The 27416-nt window shown below is 34.6% G+C and overlaps 1 protein-coding gene across 1 annotated transcript in view; it reads right to left on the bottom strand.

Moving 5' to 3' along the window:
* LOC127870087 (eukaryotic translation initiation factor 3 subunit M-like) overlaps positions 1–15562 on the bottom strand; it is a 68650-nt gene extending 53088 nt beyond the window's left edge. Inside the window, exons 1-2 of the mRNA XM_052412750.1 lie at positions 15438–15562; positions 3549–3684 (exon numbers count right to left, since the gene is read on the bottom strand). Of these exons, the coding sequence (XP_052268710.1) occupies positions 3549–3684; positions 15438–15479 (178 nt within the window). The 5' untranslated portion in view covers positions 15480–15562. The remainder of the gene's footprint in view (positions 1–3548; positions 3685–15437) is intronic.
* Positions 15563–27416: the final 11854 nt, after the last annotated feature.

The raw sequence follows: 27416 nt of genomic DNA on the forward strand, positions 1-27416 counted from the left end.
ATATTAATTAACACATAACTGAAACACAACTACACTGTATTATTATGAAAACATTAATAATCAAAGGGGAGTAACTACTGTAAACTTAAATGCAATATTTTAGAAGAGTTGTCTCGCATGTTACATTACCTTAATTCATGATTGTTTGCAAGCCTTTTTACTATATAAATATAAGGAAAACTGCCCCGTCCCCCTGGCAACCATGTTTTTCAACAGACCGAAACCATTATCAAACTTTTAACTCACGTATCTAGGAAACAAAAGTTCTGACAAAATTTCATGAAAATTGGGCCAAAAATGTGACTTCTAGAGTGTTGACATGTTTTCACTATATACATAGAGAGAAAAATGCCCCGCCCACTGGCGGCCATGTTTTTTCACCGATCTGGACCATTTTCGAACTCGTCCGAGAAATCAATAAAACCAATGTTTTGACCAACTTTCATGATGATTGGGCAAAAATTGTGACTTCCAGAGTGTTTACAAGGTTTCTCTAAAGCCAAATAAGGAAAACTGCCCCGCCCACTGGCGGCCATGTTTTTCAATGGACCAGAACCATTTTTTAACTCAACCAACATATCATTAAGACAAACATTTTGACAAAGTTACATGAAGATTGGGCATGAAATGTGACTTCTACAGTGTTTACAAGTTTTTTCTTTTTTTTTGACCTAGTGACCTAGTTTTTGACCCGGCACGTCCCAGTTTCGAACTCAACCGAGATTTCATTTAGACAAAGCTTCTTACCAAGTTTGATGAAGATCGGACAATAAATGTGGCCTCTAGTGTTTACGAACAAATGTTAACGGACGGATGGATGGACGTACGAAGGACAAAGACCGGTCACAAAAGCTCACCTGAGCAATCAGGTGAGCTAAAAAACTACAAATTTTTGATTCTGCTGTAAAAATCAAAGCGCTGAAGGCACTGAAGTTGTTCGCTGTTGTATAATCTTAGATGCAACTCAGTTTTCAAAATTATGTTATAGCTTTTCATATCGCAAGTTTGAAATGAACACACCCCATCCAAATTTATAAAGAGTGTATCTTAAAGCACAGGTTGAGATGTGTTGTTTTTTTCAAATCATTAATAAACAAGAGAGGTTTTAGTCAGAAACACAATGCCACCTACTACGCAGCTTTGATTTAAATTATATTTATATTTATTATATCCCTTTGGATTATATCATTTGGCAGGTACAGATCATTTTCACAAGGAAGTACTTAAATTATCTCACTTTAAAACTTGTTACTTCCCTTGAATTTATTTTTTTTACCTTTGACCTTGAAGGGTGACCTTGACTTTTCACCACTCAAAATGTGCAGCTCCATGAGATACACATGCATGCCAAATATCAAGTTGCTATCTTCAATATTGCAAAAGTCATGAGCAATGTTTAAGTTTTCGGACGGACGGACGGACAGACGGACAGACAGACTGACGGACAGTTCAACTGCTATATGCCACCCTACCAGGGCATAAAAAGATAATTTAAGCTTCATTTTGGGAAAAAAAGGCTAAATGCATATGCAATAATTGTCATCCCAGTACCAGAGACTGTCTTCAAACGAAAAACACCATACAATCAGAAAGTGTCGTCCTTGATTAGCTTGTGCGCATTGCACAGGCTAATCAGTGTGCACAGGCTAATCTTATATGACATGCATTAAGTCCCATTTTCCCTGAAAGCAGCCAATATGTACAGATTTTAATGACAAACACTAGACTGGCCAATGTCGTCTTACAAGCTTGTAAACATTATTGATAAATACACACACTGCAGTATTAGAGCAGTATGTCGTCTGCATAATTTTACTTCAGGTAGTGCAGACAGGCAGTGGTTATCGTTTCTAGCGTAGTAGAATTGCAGTTATCGATCCTAGCGTATCTAAAGCAGACTGACTTGCAAAACTGCCTCTCTATAAATCACAATTGAAGGTTTCCACACACAAAAATATTAAAAATAACATATCTGCAGCTCTATGGCTTGAACCTAGGTAAATATAATATTGACAACACTTAGTTATCAATTTAAAAGTATTTGGGAGCAAAACATCAAATACACCATTTCCAAATATGAAGACTTCACAACGCAATTTTTTTCCCAATTTCAGGAGTTTCGTGCAGTTCTCATATTGTTCTTAGAGGGATTCTCAATTAATATTATTTTAAACTAATTATATAGAATAATAATTCCAGTTGTTGTTGTTTTAACAATTTATACCATAATTCTGCGAATATAATACGCACTTTTTTACCTGCCGAATTTTTCTTCAAGTAGGGGGTGCGTATTATATACGAGTTTAGATCAGAACAAAATTTTTCCTGTGAATATTTTCAACTTAATCGTTGTTATTTGCTGCGTGGCAGCCATTTTGAACTGCACCATTACATCAAAGGGGGCAACAGGGCTCGAGCTGTCGTTCGCCATTTGAGCCATTTGCGAAAATATTGAGAATTTGGCTCAATAAAAATCTTACTTGCAAAAATGCGAAAATCTAGTAAAAGTTCGTTGAAAACATCCGCAATTTATAACGGACTGGTTTTCTATATTTGTCTCTTTGTTTCAATGAAAGTGTTCGCAAATCGAAAAGTAAACGAACCCCGTAACTTGTAACTGATTGTTATTGAAGTGCACACGGTAGCTGGCCAATCAACATTGAGCTCGCTTACACATGAAATGACGTTGTCAAATGAAACGTGAGACGGGTGAAGCTATCGGATAATATTGGGTTATTCATGCGCAGACACTGTATACATTGAATACACAGTTAATATTGTCGTCTGCCTACAAAAATAGCGACCGGACGCCAAGTTGTATAAAAAAATTAGCAAATGAAAAAAAACAACGTGACAATTCCTGTTAACAAATATTTCTAAGCTGACCACTTTTTATCTTTCTACCGAATATTTACCATATCTGAAGTACAGAGTGGTAATTAAATAATTAGTTCTTTGACGCTAATATTACACCTTTCTGCCGAATTAAATTGAAAGGTGATAATTAATTCGATTTTTACTCCCAAACTAACCTTAATGACAGCGGCGTATTTTAAATGGATATGAGAAAAACACAAGCGGTTTAATTGTATTTAAAGTTTAATTAAAGTACCAAGTTTGTAACACTTCGGAAGAGTAATTCATCTAGACTACTATAAAAATGGAAGTTACCACTTTGTCAACTTCGCGATCAATATACTGGGGTATTACTGTGAAACAGATGTTTTATAACGCCAAATTGATTTGCTATTTTCACAACCCAAAAATAAATTGACACATTTTTTCGGAAATGGCCGATTTCAGACACTGATTTTTTAGTGCATATTTTACTCGGATTTTCAATTTTTACTTCTAAATTTTGACCAAACTCGGGGGGTGTGTATTATACACGAGGGCGTATTATATTCGCGGATTTACGGTAAATACATTCTACAAATGTAATATGCCTTGTATAACTAGTTGAAAACACTTAGTTTTCAGAATAATAAATTTGTCCCAATCTTTAACACACTCCTGATTAAACAAAACTTGCTGCTTATAATACTTACCACTGTCTGAAGTAACCTCTTTCCAGCAAACATCGCTCACTTCTATACATTGTAACAAGTCTTTGACAATGTCCTCAACATTTTCTTCAGAGATTTCTGCACCAAGCTCTTTCAGGTATGAACGCAATTCACTTGTCTGAAATTTGAAATGTACTTGTCTGAAACATCGCATTTAAGTTGAAGTGTTTAAGTCTCATCAATCAATTATCGAGATGTGCAAAAGATTGGTGTAGTGTGACTTAATCGATAGCGACACTTTAAGTTGGCCATATTACCACAGTCTTCAAATATGGTGGAAGAGCATACAAAAGAAAAACAAAGTAGATAAAAAAACACTTATTTCTTGCTTTAATCAAATGGTACCATTTGCATGAGTTTGTGCTATACAAAGATAAACGTTGATAGGTTTTTGAAGTATCACTGTTCTTAAGCCCTAGCAGCAATGATCAAATTTTGCACATTTGGACAATAGACAGCAAATTACAACTTTCATTAACCCTTTGCTGAGAGTTGAATAATTGCAAATAGTGGAAAGAACTGTTGTTCACATGTTTTTCTGCTTATTATTCTTTATTCTCAATAGTTAATGTTCCCATTGCATTAATCTGTTAAGTTAGTAATTAAATACGGGCAAAAGCCCGCAAAGCGGGCGTTGACCCTTCATACATATGGAAATTTAGACATAAAATTACATAAGAATACCACATGAATGCGTCTCAAAAAAATTTGCCACGCGACATATATTTTTGCGATGCTATTTATGACCTTGAACAAATCAAAAACACTTTGACATATGCTAAATCACATGTAAATACATACCTCAGGAAAAATTATATCAATGACATCATAATTGTGTAGCGAATCGCACTAAATATTCTCGCATTATTTGTTTTTCTTGCAACCGTTCCAGAATTAAGTCATTACTCAATTATCTCCCCTGAATACTCATCTTCAGTGGGTATAAGCCGAAGACTGGTTGACTACATATAGTGACAGTCTTTACCAAACGCATTTTACCTGAACATAACCCGTCTTAAATATATTGCAGAATCTCAGATTTCTGTCGAATTTAATTGCTTTGATCTTTTCGATATCTTATTGTAATTATTATCCTGACAAATCACAAACGCTTGTTAAAAAATTATTTGTTTTAAACATAACAGTTGGCATCTCTATTCTTCCAGTATTATCGCGGTATTTCAATAACAACACCTACTGTTTATTTGTAAGAATTCGTAACGCATTTTCCATTCGCTCTCAGAAAGAAGTTGTACGTGTGATCATGAGCAATTTTCTGGTAAGTTGTCGTTGTTATCCATTAGAAACACATTTATTCACAAAATTTAAAGATATTCCAATCTAACATTTTAGTCTTTTAGCTTTAATTTTTAACGTATTTACACCTTGTCTGCTTGCACTTTACCAATATCCCGAAAGGTTACATATCACTAATATGATTATAGGTGATACCTAATTTACGGGCAAAAGCTTTTTAAGTTTTTTTGATAACCATGTATTTTTATTAAATATATGGACATGATTGTGTTCAAAATATTATAATTGTTGCAATAATTAAGTAATGCATCCAAAAAAATCAATCTTAAAACGAGTTACATGTTCGAAGCTTAAAGATCTTGCATCTTATAATTTTTTTGTTTTCTAGCCACAGGAATTTATAGCTGGTTCGGTGTCTGTGGTATAGTTAATGGGGTGTCTGCTAACTGGCTTAGTCACTGGGAGGTCTCTGTATTGATCCCTTAAGTGGGAGCATTCTTTAGATAACCCTTAAGACATACTATGGCGTACCATTTGGGTTAAAAGTCAAGAAGACCTACAAGGTAAAAAGAGAAATGTACGTCGAAGTACAATAATTGTACGTTGACATAAATATAAAATACACTTCGAAGTATATATTTGTACATCAAAGTACAATTTGTACTTCGACATACATGTTTGTACTTCGACATACACATTTTCTGAACAGCCAATCAAAACACTAGTCTCTTGAGCCGCTTTTCCTTCAGATTTATTCATAATAAATGTTTAAAATCTCTTTTTTAATTGAGGACAAAATGAATAATAACAAGGGCTGTTTGTAAAACATGCATGCCCCCCATATGGGCTGTCAGTTGTAGTGGCAGCCATTGTGTGAATACGTCTTTTGTCACTGTGACCTTGACCTTTGACCTAATGTAAGATATCATCCATAAACTATTGTACTATTTCGAGTCACTGTGACCTTGACCTTTGACCTAGTGACCTCAAAATCAATAGGGGTCATCTGCCAGTCATGATCAATGTACCCATGAAGTTTCATGATCCTAGGCGTAAGCATTCTTGAGTTATCATCCGGAAACCATTTTACTATTTCGAGTCACTGTGACCTTGACCTTTGACCTTGTGACCTAACAAGAGCTGTCAGAGGACAGCGCGCTCGACTATTTAATGCTTGACAGTATAACGTAAGCCATCATGGAGAAATTGTTCATATTCAATAATTTATTAGACGATCTTTCAAAAATAAAAAAGGGGGGGTGGTAGGGGGGTAGGGGGGTGAGAGGGGGGTATAATGTGGGGTGTGGTAATTTATTAATGTTTTAAAAAAAATGGGGATTGGAGGGGTAGGGGGAGTGAGAGGGGGGTATAATGTGGGGTGTGGTAATTTATTAGATGTTTAAAAAAAAAAAATGGGGGGGGGTGGGGGGGGGGGGTAGGGGGGGGGGGGGGTGAGAGGGGGTATAATGTGGGGTGTGGTAATTTTAAGATGTTTAAAAAAAATTGTTTTTTTTGGGGGGGTGGGGGGGGGGGTAGGGGGTGGGGGTGCGGGGGGTCTCCTGTGGGGTGTGGTAATTTCTTAGATGTTTAACCCCCCCCTGGGGTGGGTGGGGGGGGGGGGGGGTAGGGGGGAGTGAGGGGGTCTAATGTGGGGTGTGGTAATTTATAAGATGTTTAAAAAAAAAAAAAATTGGGGGGGGGGGGGTGGGGGGTAGGGGGGTAGGGGGGGTGAGCTGGGGGGTCTATGTGGGGTGTGGTAATTTATTAGATGTTTAAACCCCCCCCCCTTGGGGGCGGGGTGGGGGGGTCGGGGGGTGGGGGGTGAGAGGGGGGTATAATGTGGGTGTGGTAATTTATAAGATGATGTTTAAAAAAAAAATTGGGGGGAGGGTTGAGGTTGGGGGGGGAAATATAGGTTGGGGTAATGTTGGTAAACAAGTATGCAAAATATAAAAGCAATATGTCAAGGGACAATGAAAAAAATAACAAATGATCTCACACTGACATGAACAAATATCGTCTATTTATTAAACATGAAATTTAAACTTATTGCATTTGTTTCCCTTGTATATAAGAAAGATATAATAGTGTATTACCTCCCCTGTCCTGCTTATATTTATATTAATCAACAAAATTAAACATTAACACAATATTTAATATACAAAATATACAAAAAAATCTCATATTCTGATAATATTTTTACTGATCCACTTTATTTTACTCAAATGATGATTTTTCATTGGACTGATAATTATAGATTTAGGATTACAGACCAGTTGCTTCAGTTATATTGTTCAGAGTTCGCCCTGTTGGCTGCGTATGCGTTCTTGAGTTATCATCCAAAAACCATTTTACTATTTTGGGTCACCGTGACCTTGACCTTTGACCTAGTGACCTCAAAATCAATAGGGGTCATCTGCGAGTCATGATCAATGTACCTATGAAGTTTCATGATCCTAGGCCCAAGCGTTCTTGAGTTATCATCCGGAAACCACCTGGTGGACGGACCGACCGACCGACAGACCGACCGACATGTGCAAAGCAATATCCCCTCTTCTTCCAAGGGAGGAATAAATATCAGAATGGCAAAAAAAAAACACATAAAGTTTCAAGTATTTAATGCATTGAAATAGAATATATACAAATTTGAAGAAGATTCAATTGTTTCCTTCTTAAAATTTAAATTATTCAGCATATTGTGAGTATTTATTGATCATGCGGGGCGGTGTATCACGACCGTCCAGCGCAATACTGTGTAGGAAATTCCCAACGGTAACCAAACAGTTACCAAGCATAAACGGGATAAATAATGTATAATAACCTCCCCGGTGGTCGTTTTTTGTGATAACAATAACTTGCATAAGTCAGAGGTTAATTCCGCCACGCCAGGTCAATAGATACGCACAATATCTATGAGTTAGCGGTCGATAGTCGCATAATTTGGTATAAATTATAATAATAATAATGTTTAATAAATACGCACAATATTATATCTATGAGTAAGCGGTCGATAGTCGCATAATTCGGTATAAATAATAATAATAATAATGTTCATTGTCAAATATCTCTTAAAGCAACAGATGTAAGGTGTCTTCTGATTGGCTAACACTCAAGGGTCGGTACATCGAAGTACATTTCTCGTTCTACCTAGTAGGTCTTGTAGACTTTCGACGTCATATAGACACTAAGTACTGGTCCTACCTAGGAAACAGTTTGTTTCATCAAATGTCTCAATCAACTTGACAGCTTGCTAAAGCAGTTGCATTTAGCATACAGTACACTGATTTAACATAATCAAAATCATGTGATGTGTCAAATCAATTTTGATTAACAAATTTGACAGGATTTTTTTTTAATCCAATAAGTTTTAGACTATCAAATAACACACACTACGTATTGAAAGCCATACCTGGAGCTTTCGTCTGTATTATATCACTGACTTCATCAGAAGAATGATTTCTACTGTTGGGAAACATTAACACCACTAATTGTCTTCTTATTTATTATCAATGTATAATTATGTGTAACAGCATAACAACATACTTGTTTCGCAATTAAAATATTTAATAAATACAGGTATCTTGCAGGTTTCTAATTTTCTTTCGCATACTATTGTTGAATAGTTTAAATTTTGTCGCCACTAAAAAACTAGCCATTTCGTAGCAATTCTAAAATCACAGTCTAAACTGCATACACTTAGCTCTATAGTTACAATTTGAATGCAAATATTAGAATGCATCATGTTATATCATCCATATTTTTTATTTAAACATTCAAATAACACAGTTCATATATAACAAGGGACAAAATTGTCACAAAACCAGGTTTTCATTGTGAAAAAAAAATCTGATAAAGGGAGAAAACTCAAACTGAACTTTTGAAATGACCAAAAAAAATTAACCCCCTTTGTAAGTTTTTTTTTTTTTTTTAAATCTATTTTTAGTCGTGGCGACCTTGACATTGGAGATATTGACGTGATTCTTTCGTGGGACACACCGTCCCATGATGGTGAACAAATGTGCCAAATGATTTTAAAATCTCACAATGAATGACATAGTTATGGCCAGGACAAGCTCATTTATGGCCATTTTTGACCTTTGAACTCAAAGTGTGACCTTGACCTTGGAGATATCGACGTAATTATTTCGCGCGACACACCGTCCAATGATGGTGAACAAATGTGCCAAATGATTTTAAAATCTGACGATGAACGACATAGTTATGGCTCGGACAAGCTCATTTATGGCCATTTTTGACCTTTGAACTCAAACAGTGACCTTGACCTTGGAGATATCGACGTAATTATTTCGCGCGACACACCGTCCAATGATGGTGAACAAATGTGCCAAATGATTTTAAAATCTGACAATGAACGACATAGTTATGGCCCGGACAAGGTTATTCCGCCAGCCCGCCAGCCAGCCAGCCAGCCAGCCCGCCCGCATTCGCCAATCTAATAACCAGTTTTTTCCTTCGGAAAACCTGGTTAAAAAGGTATGTGGTATTGTGTGGAGATACAAAACACTTCACATCATTTATTTTCACATAAAATAATAGTTACAAAATAAGTAATACTAAAACACTGTCATCAACCTACAGTACAAGAATATTTACGTATATGAAAGTAAAAAGTGGTGTTATTGTATTACCTTTTACAGAATTAACATTGCTGGTTTTGTACTAGCCATAAAACATTTATCATGGATTAACAAGTAACAACAAATTTATTTATTACACAATAGAATGGAAATCATATTAATTGCATTATGCATTTACTAAACAAGCTATTTGCTACTGTTTAGAATTACACTATCTTACTAAAAATGATCACAACAGGTACTTAGTGCTTTTACATACTTGTGGTAAGTTTTGTATTACTAGTTTGACATTTATTGGCAGACACTTGTCGATATACAGACACAATTTGCATGGGAACTTTCATATTTTTTCAGCAAAATTGCCTTCAAATTGTTAATTTAACAACCTTTTGACATTGTTTGCACATCTGATCTTATTATAACATAGCTGATTTTTGTTTATAACTAGACAGATATAGACTTTTCAAAGTTCTATAAAAGTTCACACATGTTCCATCCAAGTAAACCAACAGAACCAATAAAGATCATCAAAGATGATAACTGTGTGCATAGCTTGGAAATTTTGATAGTTCAGGAATCCTTCCTTTGTTGATTTCTGTAAACCAAAACTGTCAGTTTTGCTGGATAGAATGGCTTGTGTGATGCCTTGGCAGAACAGCTTCTCAGGGTTTTTTTCCCACTTTTTGGGAAGATAGCCCATGGCTTTGGAATTTTAGGGCATTTTAGCGGCATTTTCAAGAAATTGGGAAAATAAATTCAGTAGCCTTCTTTTTTCGCGAGATGCAAGTCCACTGATTTTGGAAATTCTAATTTGATATACCTCTTTAGAATAATTCAAATCATCATATAAATCATTATTAAGAGCCCTGATACCGGCTACTTTTTTTCCTTTTTTAAATTTTATTCTTGATTTTTTACTGGAGCTTTTAAAATCCAATGTTTACATTTATCAACATAAAGCATTTAATGACAAACTTCAAAATATGCCAAAATCTGTGAAAAGGCCCCTTTAACGTTTCCCAACAGTAGAAATCATTCTTCTGATGAAGTCAGTGGTATACAGACGAAAGCTCCAGGTATGGCTTTCAATACGTAGTGTGTGTTATTTGACAGTCAAAAACTTAGTGGATTATGTTAAATCAATGTACTGTATGCTAAATGCAACTGCTTAAGCAAGCTGTCAAGTTGATTGAGACATTTGATGAACAAACTGTTTCCGGGGTAGGACCAGTACTTAGTGTCTATACATGTATGACGTACCATGCCGTTGAAAGTCTACAAGACTTACTAGGTAGAACAAGAAATGTACTTCGACGTACAATTTTCACCGACCCTTGAGTGTTAGCCAATCAGAAGACACCTTACATCTGTTGCTTTTAGAGATATTTGCCATTGAACATTGTGCGTATTAATTGACCTGGCGTGGCGGAAGTAACCTCTTACTTATGCAAGTTATGGTTATTACAAAATATGACCAACGGGGAGGTTATGATACATTATTTATCCCGTTAATGTTTGGTAACTGTTTGGTTACCGTTGGGAATTTCCTACACAGTAATGGGCTGGACGGTCGTGATACTCCGCCCCGCATGATCAACAAGGGACAAAATTGTCACAAAACCAGGTTTTCATTGTGAAAAAAAATCTGATAAAGGGAGACAACTCAAACTGAACTTTTGAAATGAACAAACAAAATTAACCCCCTTTGTAAGTTTGTTTTAAAATAAATCTTTTTTTAGTCGTGGCGACCTTGACATTCGAGATATTGACGTGATTCTTTCGTGCGACACACCGTCCCATGATGGTGAACAAATGTGCCAAATGATTTTAAAATCTCATAATGAATGACATAGTTATAGCCCAGACAAGCTCATTTATGGCTATTTTTTACCTTTGAACTCAAAGTGTGACCTTGACCTTGGAGATATTGACGTAATTTTTTCGCGCGACACACCGTCTAATGATGGTTAACAAATGTGCCAAATGATTTTAAAATCTCACAATGAACGACAAAGTTATGGCCCGGACAAGCTTGTTCCGCCAGCCCGCCAGCCAGCCAGCCAGCCCGCCAGCCAGCCCGCCCGCATTCACCAATCTAATAACCAGTTTTTTCCTTCGGAAAACCTGGTTAATAAATACTCACAATATGCTGAATAATTTTAATTTTAAAAAGGTAACAATTGCATTTTCTTCAAATTTGTATATAATCTTTTTCAATGCATTAAATACTTGAAACTTCTATGTGTTTTTTTTTGCCATTCTGATATTTTTATTCATTTTGTCCTTAATTAAAAAAGAGATTTTAAACATTTATTATGAATAAATCTGAAGGAAAAGCGGCTCAATAGATAAGTGTTTTAATTGGCTGTTCAGAAAATGTGTATGTCGAAGTACAAACATGTATGTCGAAGTACAAATTGTACTTTGACGTACAAACATATACTTTGAAGTGTATTTTATATTTGTATGTCGACGTACAATTGTTGTACTTCGACGTACATTTCTCTTTTTACCTAGTAGGTCTTCTTGACTTTCAACCCAAATGGTACGCCATAGTATGTCTTTAGGGTTATCTAAAGAATGCTCCCAGGCCATCCTTAAAAAATTGTTTGTTTGGCATAACCCATCCCAGGTAAATTTTGGTGGGTAGGTAGGTAGCGATTTTTTTTTTTTTAGTATTTTTTTTTTCTGACATTGAACTCCGACATATACCAAACTTAAAGGTAATTATCAAATAAAGCTCCAAGTCTTCTGCCTCTGGTAAAGATTTTTCTGCACCGTCCGTATCACCGCATGTGTATTCGTAAGTCTATTTTTTCAATAAAGAACTTTGAAAATATAATATAATCGACGAAAAATACTTTATCTGAAAAGGACAGTCCGAAAAATTGTACGCATTTTGCACATGAAATAAAATGTGCATATCGTTTGACTTCAGGAAATGAAAACAAGTAACCTTGCAAATACGTAATAAATATACTATTTGGTTGACATATTACTTTACAATAGCATAGTTTGTGAGTAAAAAACAAGAAAGTAATTGTAACATTTTAATTTCAATCAAGAACAGAAAGGTGCAACATCTTCGACATGTAACTAATTATTTAATTATCGGTAGAAATTTGTAAAGTGATAAGCTTAAAAATAATTTATTGAGTGTTACGCTTCTTTTCATTTGCTTATTTTTTATACGACTTTTGCCATCGGCCGTTATATTGTAGGCAGACGACAATATCAACTGTGTATTCTATTATCTGGGCATAAATGACCCAATATTACCCCATAGCGAACTCAATGTTGATTGGCCAGCTACCATATGCGCTTCAAATTGTTCATGGAAACAAACAGAAAAATAGTTTTAAAAAACACTCCGGATTAAAATGGCGGATGTTTTCAATTAAATTTAACAAGATTTAAGCATATTCGCAAATTATATTTTTCTTGAGCCAAATTCGCTATACTTTCGCGAATGGCGAACGACAGCCGGAGCCCTGTAATAGTGAGCATTTATTCCAATAATAACACGTTCGCAATGCTTGCGCTGTCGTTCGCCATTTGAGTCATTTGCAAAAATATTGAGAATTTGGCACAAGAAAAATCTAAATTGCGAAAATCTAGTAAAATTTCGTTGAAAACATCCGCCATTTTAATCCGGACTGGTTTTCTATATTTTTCTCCTTGTTTCAATGAAAGTGTTCGCAATTCGAACAGTTAACAAAACCCGGTCTGTACCCGATTAGACATTGCTTGACCTTATTGTTAATGAAGTGCAAATGGTAGCTGGCCAATCAGCATTGAGCTCGCTTACACATGACATGACGTTGTCGAATGAAGCGTGAGGACGGGTGGAGCTATCGGATAATATTGGGTCATTTATGCGTAGATGTTGTATAATTTGAATACACATTTAATATCGCTGTCTGCCTCCAAAATAGCGACCGGTCAAAAAGTCGTATAAAGAGATAAGCAAATGAAACACAAACGTGACAATACCCGTCAATAAATATTTCTAAGCTGACAACTTTTTATCTTTCTACAGAATATTTACCGGTCTGAATTAAAGAGTGATAATTAAATAATTAGTTATACACTGTAACTCCAATATAACGCTCTCCGTTATAACGCTGAATCCAATATAATGCTGGTGGGTCTTGGATCCCGTTTTTTCTCCAACCTTCCATTTCTGATTAAAATCCATGTTATGCAAGTTAATTTATTTTCAGACAATTCAAAGATGGCAGCGATCACATCTTGATTGCTTCATTATACCATCCGTTGAACCGATTTTAATCGCTTCGAGGTTAAACAACATCGACAGCTAATTGGTGTTAATCTGTTGTGTAATGTCAATAAAGGTGTGAAAAACTCGCGTGTCAGTGTTTATTACATGTATTCCCTATCAGAGCGGTACAGTGCGCTAATTTCAATGTTAAGTGCAAGCGGGATAATTATAAAATTAAAGTTATTCAAATCGATAAAAACATTCTTACTTTGATATTATTGCAGTTCGCCTCTGTAATAAAGGAGCGGCTTTGAAATATACCGCGCAAAGTATAAAACAAGTTTTTCTGTCATTTTATTATCATTCTAGTATTTAGTCATTTAATTCAGTTCTTGTACGAGAAATTAATGAAATAATCAAGACAATTTATTTACATGCTAACGCAGTGTAATTGTTAACAGAGATTCACTTTCATTTTTGCCCGGTATCAGAAAGTCCCCAGAAAGCACGTTTTTTGCATGACGGTGTATGACGCAATACAACCTTTCTTTGTACACGTATCGTTTTGCATTAAATCTAAATTTAAATCCGCTCGTCCAATGAAAGCCCTGCCCCATAATGCACTGTTCTCTTTACACTTCTGAAAAATGGCGTATGCATATAGTTGTGTTTACGAAATTCGTAAACATATTTATTGTCATAAATGTTGAAGATTATTATTTTTTAAGTGATGTTGTAATTTTATTGGATTATCGGATAAATGTGCACATTAGAAGAGCAGTATGTATAATGTTATCCATACGATTCGGTTTATATGCATGTATTTGCGGATGACAACACAGAATGGTAATACACAGTACCTATATTATAGGCTATACTATACCTGTTTTATAGCCACTCTGCAATAAATGAGCTCAAAACTTAAAATGCGGATCCGTTATAAGGCTGTTGCGTGGCTTGGACCCCGTCATCCGCGTTAAATTAGAGTTACAGTGTATGCTGAAAATATTACACATCTCTGCCGATTGCCGAATAGAATTGAACGGTGATAATAAATTAATTTGTTTCTTTACTCCCAAACTATCCTGAACGACAGCAGCGTATTTTAATTAAAAGGATACGAGAAAAACAGGAGCGGTTTAATTGTATCTAAAGTCTAATTAATCGCATAAGCACATGTCAAATAAATAGGCGACTCAAATAAATACCGGTACGCGTTTTGTCCATTGCTTTTCTAGATATCCTTGAAAGAGCATTCAATTAAATGACGCAAATAACCGAAAAGGATAAAAAGCGGAAAGGAAAAATTAAGCGGAAAGGAAAAAATTTAGCGGAAAGAATTTCCAGCGAGCAAAAAAATTTGGGGGGGAAAGTAACACAAAAAAAATTCAGTCAGGCCGACTTTAGTGGGTCGGTCGGGTTATGCCAAACAAAAGAATTTTTAAGGATGGCCCCACTTAAGGGATCAATACAGAGACCTCACAGTGACTGTGTATTTTTGTCAATATTCGTTGTTGAAAAGTCAAACCATACACAATAGGTGTACATTTAACAATCTGGAACCCCTGGGGTAAGCTCGGTGGGGGGTGGGGGGGGGGGGGTAGGGTCCCGGGGAGGGGGGCAAATTTATGATACTGCTGCCTGTGGTTTGGCATATGGATAATTCCCATGCAAATATGATTTAAAAATAGTGACATCTGTGATTTAACAAACATGATTAATCTAAATAAACACAAGTTGCTCAATGTATAAAACTTATTAGAGTTATCCTCATGTATGGCCACTATGATATACCTGGTTCTCAACCTTTATGTCAATGAAAGTAGGGATGCTCATTTTGGTGAGCAACCGGCAAATGGCGCACGTGTGGGTAAACGGTGATCAGAAATTATTGTGCTGTAAATATCGTTAAATAAGACACCAGGTAGGATTACACTAATTCCAATTACCATAGTACGCAATCTCTTGCATGACGGTTACCGGTACATTACATTCATAGTATCTTGTTCCCTCAATATAATCCGCGTCTGTGATTGTTCGATTATCTTATGCGCACAATATAGCGATTGTGTTATCCCGTCTCCAAAAAAATACACTCGGGAAAACAGACTTATTTTGTGTTTTCCCGAGTTAATTTTGTTTGGAGACGGGAAAACAAAACTTGTGTTTTCCCGACTTATTTTTTTTTGGGGGGGGGGGGGAGCGGTGATGTCACCTTAGTGCTACCGTACCATAGAGTCCTAAAAAAACTTTCAAAGCATTTGTCGCGTACTTACTATATATCGAATATTTCAAGTCTGGTATCCTGTTTAGAAACATATTTATCTTCCAATAATTTCAGTCAAAAACATACCGTTTCCCAACTACTCAGAAAGTAAAATTCGCTTAAGGGCAAGCAGCCTCCCAAAACACAGTTTCGACGAAACACCGTACTTCAATGAACGCACCCCAAGCAAACATATTTCAAAGTTGTTGCAGACACACACACAGCATGCAGGAAATAATCACTCACACAAATACTAAACCAGAAGTAAAAAGGGAGTAGTGTAGTAGTGAAAGTAGTGGTAATTGTGGTGGTGGTGGTGGGGGTGGTGGTGGTAGTAGTAGTAGTATTAGTTGTTGTTGTTGCTGCTGTTGTTGTTGTAGCGCAGCTCTTAAGTAGCTCGAAAATGTCATCTCCTCTCCCTCGGCTTTCCGCTGATTTACAAAAACATTCCGAAAAGTGTTCCGAATAAACCGAAACCGAAGTTTATACAACATTTGATGTCAAAAGTGTTCAACGTTTGACATTAAGATTTAGATCGAAAGTTTTCCGATTTCAATCAGGCACCGAAGATTCTAGAAGTTTGCAGAAAAATCAGTGATGGAACTCTTCCAATCGTCATGTTCGTTTCGCTTTCTGATGTAATTCCGCTCCATGCATGACCATCTCCTGGCGTAATGAATACAACGTAGTTTCGCAGAAGGCTTTTCAGAGTTGCCGAGTCTAATGCGATGAGTTCCTACATTGCGAATATAACATTCGGCATCGATATCGTGCAACTTTAATATAAAGATACTGGATCTTTTTGGATTCCGATCAGGCACCGAAGATCCTAGAAGCTAGAAGCGTTAAAGGGGCATTTTCACGTTTTGGTAAATCGACAAAATAAAAAAAGTGTTTTAGATGCGCAAATTATCGTTGTAGTTATGATATTTGAGAGGAAACAGTAATACTGAGCATTTACCATGCTCTAAAATATCAATTATATGCATCTTTTGACGATTTAAAAACCTGAAAAGTATAAAGCGTTGCAACCCGAAACGATTGAATAATTTGGAGAGTTCTGTTGTTGTCGTTATATTTTGTGATACCACGAGGATTGCTTTAAAATACATCACTCATTGTATGAGCACGGATGGCCGAGTGGTCTAAGCAATAGACTTTTTACTTCAGGGGTCAGTGGTTCGAGCCCAGTTGAGGGTTACTTTTTTCTTTCTTTAATTTTATTCTTGTTGTTTTACTGGACCTTTTTAGATCCAATGTTTACAATCTATCAATATAAAGCATTTAAGGACAAATTTCAATACTTGCAAAAATCTGAAAAGGTACCTTTAAAATCAGAGACAGGCTTGTCCAACCGCCACAAAGACAAAACAAAACATACCGATTGTGCCTCATTCAGTTTCGCGAAACATTCGAGAGCCTCGCGGACGACAGCTTAAACATGGCAGTTTAGTTTCTTAATACTATGTGTCTTTAAAACGGTTGTAACACATGGAAATACACATACAATCGTTTTCAATAATGTTTTAAATGTTTTCACAAATGAAAATACGCCAGATTTAATACTAAACATTAACTTATTAAATTTTAACAGTATTTTTTATCTAAAGGTTATTGTGCATTTGTACTTAAAAATATACCTATTAGTCTTTAATAGCATATTTCTCTCATCGTTACAAATTAAGAGATGTTTCATGGTGTACAAGAAGATATCTAGATCACCAATATTTAAAAATGATTCGTCAAGGGGTGAAACGCTGCCAACATTTACTGAGTGGCGCTGCATGTTGATAATCTGATATGTGTTTATGTTTAAACAATGTTTTCAAATTAAATATGTCTTTTTCTTTCTTTGGATGTTTCTTATCACAAGATTATTAAAAACAACATCCCGTAGATAAAAATCCCAAATGGACATCGTGAGAATTCAGTGTTTACAAAGTAAATAGTTTATGATTAAGGAAATACATTTCACTGCTACAATACATACATATACTATTAAATACTAGGTTATTATATTAACAACTATTGATAGTATGTATATAATATTGTATTACGTTAAGACCTTGTTTATTTTGCCCTAAATGATGAAACATCCTGGTCATCTGATGGGCATGCGTGTGTTTAAATGCTTTACACAAACTTTATCTCGCTATTTTGCAAAAGCATTATTATTTATTTATACTTCAACTGAACATATTTATTATTTTACAATTTAGCGGAAACGCATTTATGTATTGCTTTGTATTTAAATGCGAAACCAAGCGATGTTGTTGTTGTTGTTGTTTTCAGATTAGTTTTTAAGTAAGCTAAACATTTATGATTCCTAAGAACTTGTTAAAAACAGTTTATCCCTGCAATTGCTAAACTAATATAAAATTTACAGAGCATGTTTTTGTTTTTGTAGTTAAACTGCAAATTGCTTCTGTGCACTCTAAAATACTTGATTGATACTTTTATTGTATAAGAATTGTAGTACATAATTACAAACCAATTACTTGTTTAACGTGTTTCTCTTCGTGCAAAATGTTGGAAATGTGACGTTGAGTATGTCGTTTATCACATATATATAATTAAGATGTATTACGTAATAAGATGCAAATAAGATTAATAGAAATAGATTGCTTTTGCAAATTGCGTTGCACCAGAAATGCATTATTATATTAGGCTATCAATTTTAAAACGAAATGCCATTTCTAACAATCTTATTGAAATGGAAATGATTACGGCGATAAATCAAACAGAAAGCCACCAATAACAAACCGAGTATCAATATTGTCTCTAAAGAGTTTTAATGTATGGTCTATTCAGACCGTTTGAGATGCGGCGTTTTTTTAATTTAAACATCTCCATAATAATAGCCGTTAAAGACAATACTGTACATAAGCGTAAAGTAAAACAACAATTCAGTTAATTTGAATGCATTCGTGTCTCGTGGCATTGTTTAAATTGGTTATGTCTTTCTAGTAGTAGCATTTGAGCACTTTAATACGTATGCGTTAGTTTTTTAGGATACAATGGTTCGATGAGAAATACAAGACTAAGTATACAAATACAAATTATCGTCATCCAATAGGCTACATTGAGTGCGAAAAAAAGTTTTGATTAAATGCATATTCAAAGACTGTGGCCTAAATACAATACTTTGCTATCGCTAAATATGGCCAGCGTGTTTGAACATAATACCACTACCACGACAAGTTTCAATACCAAACACGTCCGTGCAAGAAAAATGAGTATATACAATTTGACTACATGGTTTAAAATTGCTTCTGTGAACGACAACGTACGTATAATCCAAAAAATCGCCAACGATGATCGGAAATTAAATAAATATAATGCAGAATAGCATAGCGTTCTGAAACTGAAGTGTTATGTTTATGCTCGGTGATTTCGTCTTAAATTTACTTCATTTACAAAGCTGTAAATGTGAGTTCATCAATCAAATGTGGCGAATGATGTATATTTATGAAAAGTGTCAACTGTATTTTCTTCTTAATTATGGCGACAATGTAATGCGAGTTTTTTTTCATTTTAAATGATTGATTTCCATGCATATGATAATAGACAAATAATGTTCTTGGTTTAGCAATCACTTGTATTTTAGTTATTTAATATATTAACAAGATTTGAGTTTAAACGCAAAGGCAATTTTTATACTTGGTATAACCTCTGAACGGCTTTTTCTTTTAAAAACTAAATCTGAACTATTCTCTCTTGAAGTCAGCAGAGGAAAATGCTTAATTAAAACAAATACATATATATTCTTAACAAATGCAGCACACCATTATTCAATTAAGTATTTACACCCTTGGTATATCTTGAACAAGTAAGACGCTTCTTATATAAATTCGATTTGAGCCACGTTTTTCGTGATGTGGGTGTATACCAAACACACTTTCTAGCAATATATCCACAGTATTACATCGCTAAACCGCAAGGACAAAACCAACCGACATGATTGGGTCGCGAATAATGGTATTTGCGAGTGACAGAACTTTACAATATATATCCGCTTGTGATCTTGTGCAGCTGAGTAGTTTAGTGCATATTTTTCTTACATAAGCGGAGTTTGGGTAATTTTATTTAAAAATGATAATTTAACAAGTGAAGCACGTAACTAAAACCTACCATTTCTATTTCTACTATAAAGCTAAAACCTTGCACTGATATAAACAATCATATGACGTAGCGGCTTTATTGCACAGTATTGCACATTCCAAATGTGTGCAAACATTAGACGCTTTGCCGCAAAAAGTTATAAAAGCATAAAGCAATAGTTATTACACTTTTAATTCAAATTAATCTCCATGTTAATTTTATAGAACGAGTAAATGGTAACGCCCAATTAGGCTCTCAAAATCAAAGCGCTGAAGGTACTGCAGTTGTTCGCTGTTGTCGTCCTTGATTAGCTTGTGCGCATTGCACAGGCTAATCTTATTTGACGTGCATTAAGCCCCGTTTTCCCTGAAAGCAGCCAATATGTACAGATTTCAATGATAATTACTAGACTGGCCAATGTCGCAATGTCGACTTACAAGCTGGTATATAAACTCACTGCTAGAGGCTATATACACTCACTGCTAGAGCAGAATCATTTATCGTCTGCTGCAGACAGGCAGCGGTACTCGTCCCTTGCAGAGTGAGTTGTGGTTCTTACCGTACTTAAGGCTTCTAAGCACATACTGATATGCAAAATATGCTCTGTAAATTTAGCTGGCCGCTAACGCGACCAACTAAAACTGCAATAGCCATGCGACAAAAATTTAACAGTGTGCCAGTCAATAAAGTCTGCATCTCCATGTGAACCGTGAACATACTTCTTTCTCATTCATTTTCGATAAGCTTATGTACAAGTAACAAATGGTAACATGACCGGCCAAGTTGCTTCAAACTCGATGTATATTGCGTACAGGTAGCATGCCAGCAGGCATTCTTTCCACACAAATCGAATCTTGTGGAAATCAACGACCAGGAAGAGAACAAATTCCTGTTTCAACATGTTCTGGAAACTAAAAGTAAGGATAGTTATGTGGAAAAAGTTCTATTTGGTGGAAAATTGTATATGCACACACATTTTTTTTGTATTGTGCGCTATTTTGTAATGTAATTGTTTATTTGTCTTTTTAATTCGTATTATTCAAATCGTCCTATAATATCTTAATAAATATAATGACATAAGCCAATAACTTTACCTGCACATTTTTAAGCTCAGTCCAAGAGTCTTGAACTGATTACTTATAAGTTGTCTGAAACGTACTGAATCCATAGTTAAGTGCTCCTTATTACTTATAAGTTGTTTGAAACGTACCGAATCCATAGTTAAGTGCTCCTTATTACTTATAAGTTGTCTGAAACGTACTGAATCCATAGTTAAGTGCTCCTTATGCAGACATTCAGCTTTGATAGATTTTTTAAGCAAAACGCAACGTTAATGGTAGTTTATACCAATTCTAAAGCCATGTTACCAGTATGGTATTGTATTTTTGTAAACATTTAATCATTATCATCGTCGATTAACACATTAATCTTTAAAATATGTTCACATCTCATTAAACACGGTTTTATTATCTAAGGTGGTACTGTTAACAAAAAAGGCCTTATTTGGCCTTACAAAAATATATTAGCTATTAAAGAAATATTGATCATGGATACATTTTTTAAAATACCGCCCCCACGGGTTTTGCATTAGCCCACATCACTAAAACATACTTCAATTGTTTTGAAAAAATATCATGGTGACGTAGGTATTAGACGTAGTATTTATCATAAATCAAAATTAGGTGATTCGATTTGAGCAATCGTCTTTGTTTTGTAAAAGACAAGTATAAATTTGTACATTTTCAAATAAATAAACAACACCATTCTATGGTTTAAGAATTATTGAACTTTGTAGTGCCATTTGTAAATTTAAATTTATCGAAAAATAGCGGAGTACCTGTTGTTTCTGTGTGTGTCGATTATATAAACTGGGACAAGCAAGGCTGCTGTATATAAAAATATAAACATCAGTTAATAACGATCTGGGTCATATTGTTGAATCAAAATCAGTTATGTATATACATAATAATAAACTTACAGAACCAACTTACTGGATAGGAGCCTCGGAGTTGCGGATTACAGGTATGTGGAAGCTGCTCACATTAGGAAAATGGAACGCGTCTGTCAGTTACTGGCATCCAGGTCAACCAAGCGAAGGGGCGGAACACTGCATGGCCATTTGGGTAGAGTCTTTTATATTCATTTTTCCTTTGAATTATTTGCACTATACTTTCTATTGTTTGTTATGTAAATGTCGCCATTTCACTGCTTATATACCGTAATTACTCTATGTTTTCGGACACTCTAAGTTTTCGGACACCCCGTTTTTTAGCAAAAATATTTATTTTTCGCGACTCTTACTTTTAGGTAATGCTATTATACGGCATATTTTAGCAAATAAACGTTTACGAATGCGTAGCTTTGTGTGTTCATTTTATGCAGACGTACATTTTTGGAGATCCAATTCGACATTCTTATTGTTGGCGAAGCGTATTGCTTTATATTGTATTTTTTTCTTATATTTAAGCACCCGACCACTGAAAAAATGTGGCACGACGCACATGTGTCTGGCCCCTTAACTTCATCTGCGAGATAGCAGCAAATGAAGCAATTAAGAGTGTTCAAATTAATAAAATGACTTGTTAACGATAATATCACAATTTAATACCGTCAAAGATAATTATTTTCATGTTTAATTTTGTAAACTTCTGTATTATTCATTCTTTCAGAAGAACATGCGATTACACAATTTTATTATACTGTCAAAGGTGCATGCAATAAATACATAAATGTTCATGTATAGCCACCGTTTCATACTATATCTAGAGTGCTTTAACCGTGTAATCACAGTAAATTGATTATCTTGTATTTAAAACAGTGTTAATACTTTATGGTAAACATTGATAATTCTATTTCGTAAATTAAGTCTCCTACAAGATAAGTATTGATGCAAAGCATCAAATGGCGTCGGGAATTTTAGTGCAAAAGGCACTCAATGAAATTACATGGGACGATTTTTTTTCTACTGCAAATATTTATATAATGGCCGATTATTTTAAAAAAAAAATAGAAAAAGATACTGGTATAACCATTATCTATGATTTTGTGTTATAACCCCCCAAATAACCATTATCTATGATGTTGTGTTATAACCCCTAAATAACCATTAAATATGATTTTGTATTGTAACCCCCAAATATTTCATAGTTCTTTTTATTAAAATTGGTTTCCTTTTTTACTGGCATCCGTGTGCAGTTTTCATTAATGGAACAGAACTGTGCAGGTTTTAAACAATCTGCTTCATCTTGTAAGCGTAATTTCATATTTTTCTCAACTTCAATGGGAGATGATTCTGAACCTATTCTTATGTTGCTCATTTACGATAGGGGTTGAGTACTCATTGATATGAAAACACTGTAAATGTTTTAATGTGTTTACGAACCCCCCACCCTCTCACACATATATTTCATGGGCATAATATAAACAAAAAATGGTTACAATAAAAAAACATATTTATTTAAACTAAAATGTCTACATCAAAACAAAAAGTTAACATAGAACACGAATAAAATAATTTGATTCCACTGGGGCTCGAACCTTGGGCCTCTCACATGTGAAGCGAGCGTGTAACCACTACACTACGGAACCGCTTGAAAAATCACCTTCTAACTAAGATATTAATAAGTGACTGTAGTGTAACGGTTATCAATAAAGCAATAAACGTGTAATCGCTGTCGTCTTGTAAAATGGAAGAAAATACGCGTTAACCAAAACTCGAACAGCAAAAGTCTGCGCTATTGTTAGAAAAACCACAAAATAAATATATTTTGATTATGTTTTGTTTTTATACAAACAAGTCCCTGTGATCAGTTATTAATAAAAAGAATAAGCTTTGCATTATTGGCAATAAATGTTGTAGGAAATGTAATAGGCACAAATGCAGTACTTATTTACGCTAATTTACACACAAAAATCACCACTATGCAAGATATTCTGACAACAAAAATATATACATTGATCCGTAAAATAACTTTTCCTCCCTTAAGCGAAAAATACGTATTACATACGAGTCGCCGCACTTCAGTGCGACGCCAATAAAAAGAAAAGAGCAGAACAGACCGCAACACATACATTATTTTATAAGAGTATTAAATCTCATTGGGTTTACAAAGTCATTATAAGACAAATTAACCAATATCATAGTATTCTTACGTATGGGAACATGTCATGAGTACTACACCTACAATTAAGTTCGTTATCCCTGCTGCATTACTTGTTATGTATGCACATTATTTTCAGACGATTACATCAAAATATATTCAAAGTGCATTGATTTCCAACATGGAATTGCTGGTTTTTATATATTCCAAAATATATTACTGAGAAACAAATTGAAAATCACATAATGTACAAACACATTGGTTATAAATAATACCGGCGATATTTTTACACATTTCCAATAAAAATGTGCATCACAATGTAAGGAATTAAAAGAGATTTTAAAATCGATATAAACTTTACATTTAAGAAGATATTATGAATGTTTTGTGTGTATTTAATATTTAGTTGATATGTACTGTCACAAATATGTGGTTTACCGTTTTAGTTTTTACCTGATTTATTTCTTAAATAAAAGGCATCATCTAACTGCGTTGTTTTCTTGTTGACCACGATATGTATTAAATACTTGTATACAGAATGTTATTGCTTTTTTCAGTACGGTTTCTTTTTATTAGTTAATAAAAGATGAACAATAATTTTTGTATGTATAGAGAAGTTATTTATGCTGAGTTGTATCATGATTATTAAACAGCGGGAAGAAAAAGTTTAGCAAATACATATGTTTTGTTTCAACATAACTCTTAATATATATTTTATATTTCAGTAATAGGATACAAAAAGTCACAATTCGAGTATTTGAAATATGACTTCCGTTTTGAAAAATTACAGCTACGGATTTGTGTTTGTTTAATTCGCTTTAAAAGAATAAGGTGCGAAGCAGTATTCAAACGCTTTGTAGCGTTTAAAGGGGTCGTCCAACAGATTTGTGCATGTATTGAAGTTCATTAAATGCTTTCTATTGATAAATTTTGACATTTGACCTAAACATCTCCAGTAAAAAAACAAGACCCCTGGAGTCCTGGAGTAGAAAGTCTCCCGACTAGACCACTCGACCATCCATGCTCATGCTTAGAGCGGATGTATTTTTTACTTATATAAGCAATCCTCGTAGTTTCCCAAAATATAACTACAACAACAGAACTTTCCAAATTATTCAATCGTTTCGCGTCGCACGACGCTTTATAATTGTTAGGTTTTCAACTCGTCAAAAGATGCATATAATGGATATTTAAGAGCATGGTAAATGGTCAGTATTACTATTTCCTCAAAAATATCATAACAAAAACGAAAATTTGCGAATCTGAAACAACTTTTTTAATTTTGTCAATTTACCAAAACGTTGTACGGCCCCTTTAATAAGGTTATCCAGCTTTAAAATATCATTAAGCTTCATCACACCCAATTCATTTACGGGATGTTGAACCAGATTTTGTAGCTTGCATTGTAGCTTTATATACAGAACGGAAATACAAAGGAAGAATCGAAATTAAATAAAAACATACAAGAACGCCAACCACACGCGAATCGTCCATATATAGCTGAAATATGTGTACGCGCGTTCTTCGAGCAAACCTGTTTTAGTGGAAAGACATCGTTACTTGATTCGATTATTAATAGTATCGGGAATCATTGCGATAATCCTTAATTGATTGGTCAATATGGTGGAATATTTGAAATTAAATTAATCAAAAAAATGAATGCATCAATGAATTATTGAAAACGCATTAATTGTTTAAAAACGCATTAAAAATCTATCATTGCCACACCAAAATCACCGATTATCTATACCTTGAGTGATAGATGCAGTGAATCTAAAGTGAGGTTACGATTATAATGCTGGAAAGACAGCTTGTTTAAAACCTTATACTTTTACGTGTTAAAGGTCAATTTTGTAAACAATTTCAAGTATTTCGGTCAAAACAATAGGCAACAAAACGCTTATAAATATAAAATATACTCTTCACAGAATGAATCGAAGTTTTAATGACTTAATATGATAACAAAGTATTTAAGTACAAACGCTCTGGACCCAACAATAAAAAGGAGAACACCCAAGAGATGACATTGTTTCACGCTGAACACGCGCTGTAAATATCGTTGCAAAATCGCACTGCTGTACCCTTATTAATAAAAGCCCACGCAGAATTGGTTGAATAATTAACCTTTAATTCATTAAAACGAAAGTAATTTAAAATTCCTGTTTAATGTAAATTGGAAAGCTTTAAGCAGATTGCTAGTTTTCAATTTCGAACAGTTTTGGTATTTTTAACAAATATTAAAATTCATTCGCAGTGTAGAGTTACAAAGTAAATTACCAACAAAAAGAAATTAAATATTATTAAATTTAATATCATATTAAATATATGTATACTAAATATTATAAGCCTTGGAAAATTATAAACAACAGAAATTCAATGTTATTAGCGGGTCACGAAATTGGCAAATTCCTACTATATGCTTTGGAGAGGTGTCAATATTGGATCAATACCGATCTAATTATGGATGAGCTAAGCTTATTAATGATACATGTTTGAGAGCGATGCCAGATGATAACACACCAAGTTAATTACTCATTGCTTATCTCGATAATTAGACATGTCTTGAGTATGCGGGCAGTCCATTGATTGTTGTATGATTTCATGTAAATAGCAGACTGCTATCCTTATTCGTTTGTCGCATATATCGTATTGCTTCGCTACCTTTGGGCACGTGGTTTTGCACAAGATCCCTTCGAAAATTGTACCCGTCACCATTGGGTGTTCCAATCTATATTAACGGGATCTTTTCACGGTTTGGTAAATTGACAAAATTGAAAAAAAGTTGTTTCAGATTCGCAAATTTTCGTTTTAGTTATGATATTTGTGAGGAACCAGTATTACTGAATATTTACCATAGTCCAATATAGCCATTATATGTATCTTTTGACGATTTGAAAACCTAAAAATTATAAAGCGTTGCAACGCAAAACGATTGAATGATTTGGAGAGTTCTGTTGTCGTTTAAATTTGCGAAACTACGAAGATTGCTTATATAACGTATAAAATACTTTAACTGTGTATACCGGGCGAAATAGCCGAGAGGGCTAAAGCGTTTTTACTTCAGACTAATTCCAGGACTCCGGGGGTTACTGGTTCGAGCCCTGGTACCGGCTACTTTTTTTTCCTTTTTTTAATTTTATTTTTGATTTTTTACTGAAGCTTTTAAGATCCAATGTTTACATTTATCAATATAAAGCATTTAATGACAAACTTCAAAATATGCCAAAATCTGTGCAAAGGCCCCTTTAATATACTGTTGTTCAGCAAAGTGGTCAAAATCATACGCACGGCCGGATATTGCGGTCA

The sequence above is a fragment of the Dreissena polymorpha genome, chromosome 1 (genome assembly GCF_020536995.1).
Source record: "Dreissena polymorpha isolate Duluth1 chromosome 1, UMN_Dpol_1.0, whole genome shotgun sequence".
In the NCBI taxonomy this organism is placed as follows: domain Eukaryota; kingdom Metazoa; phylum Mollusca; class Bivalvia; order Myida; family Dreissenidae; genus Dreissena; species Dreissena polymorpha.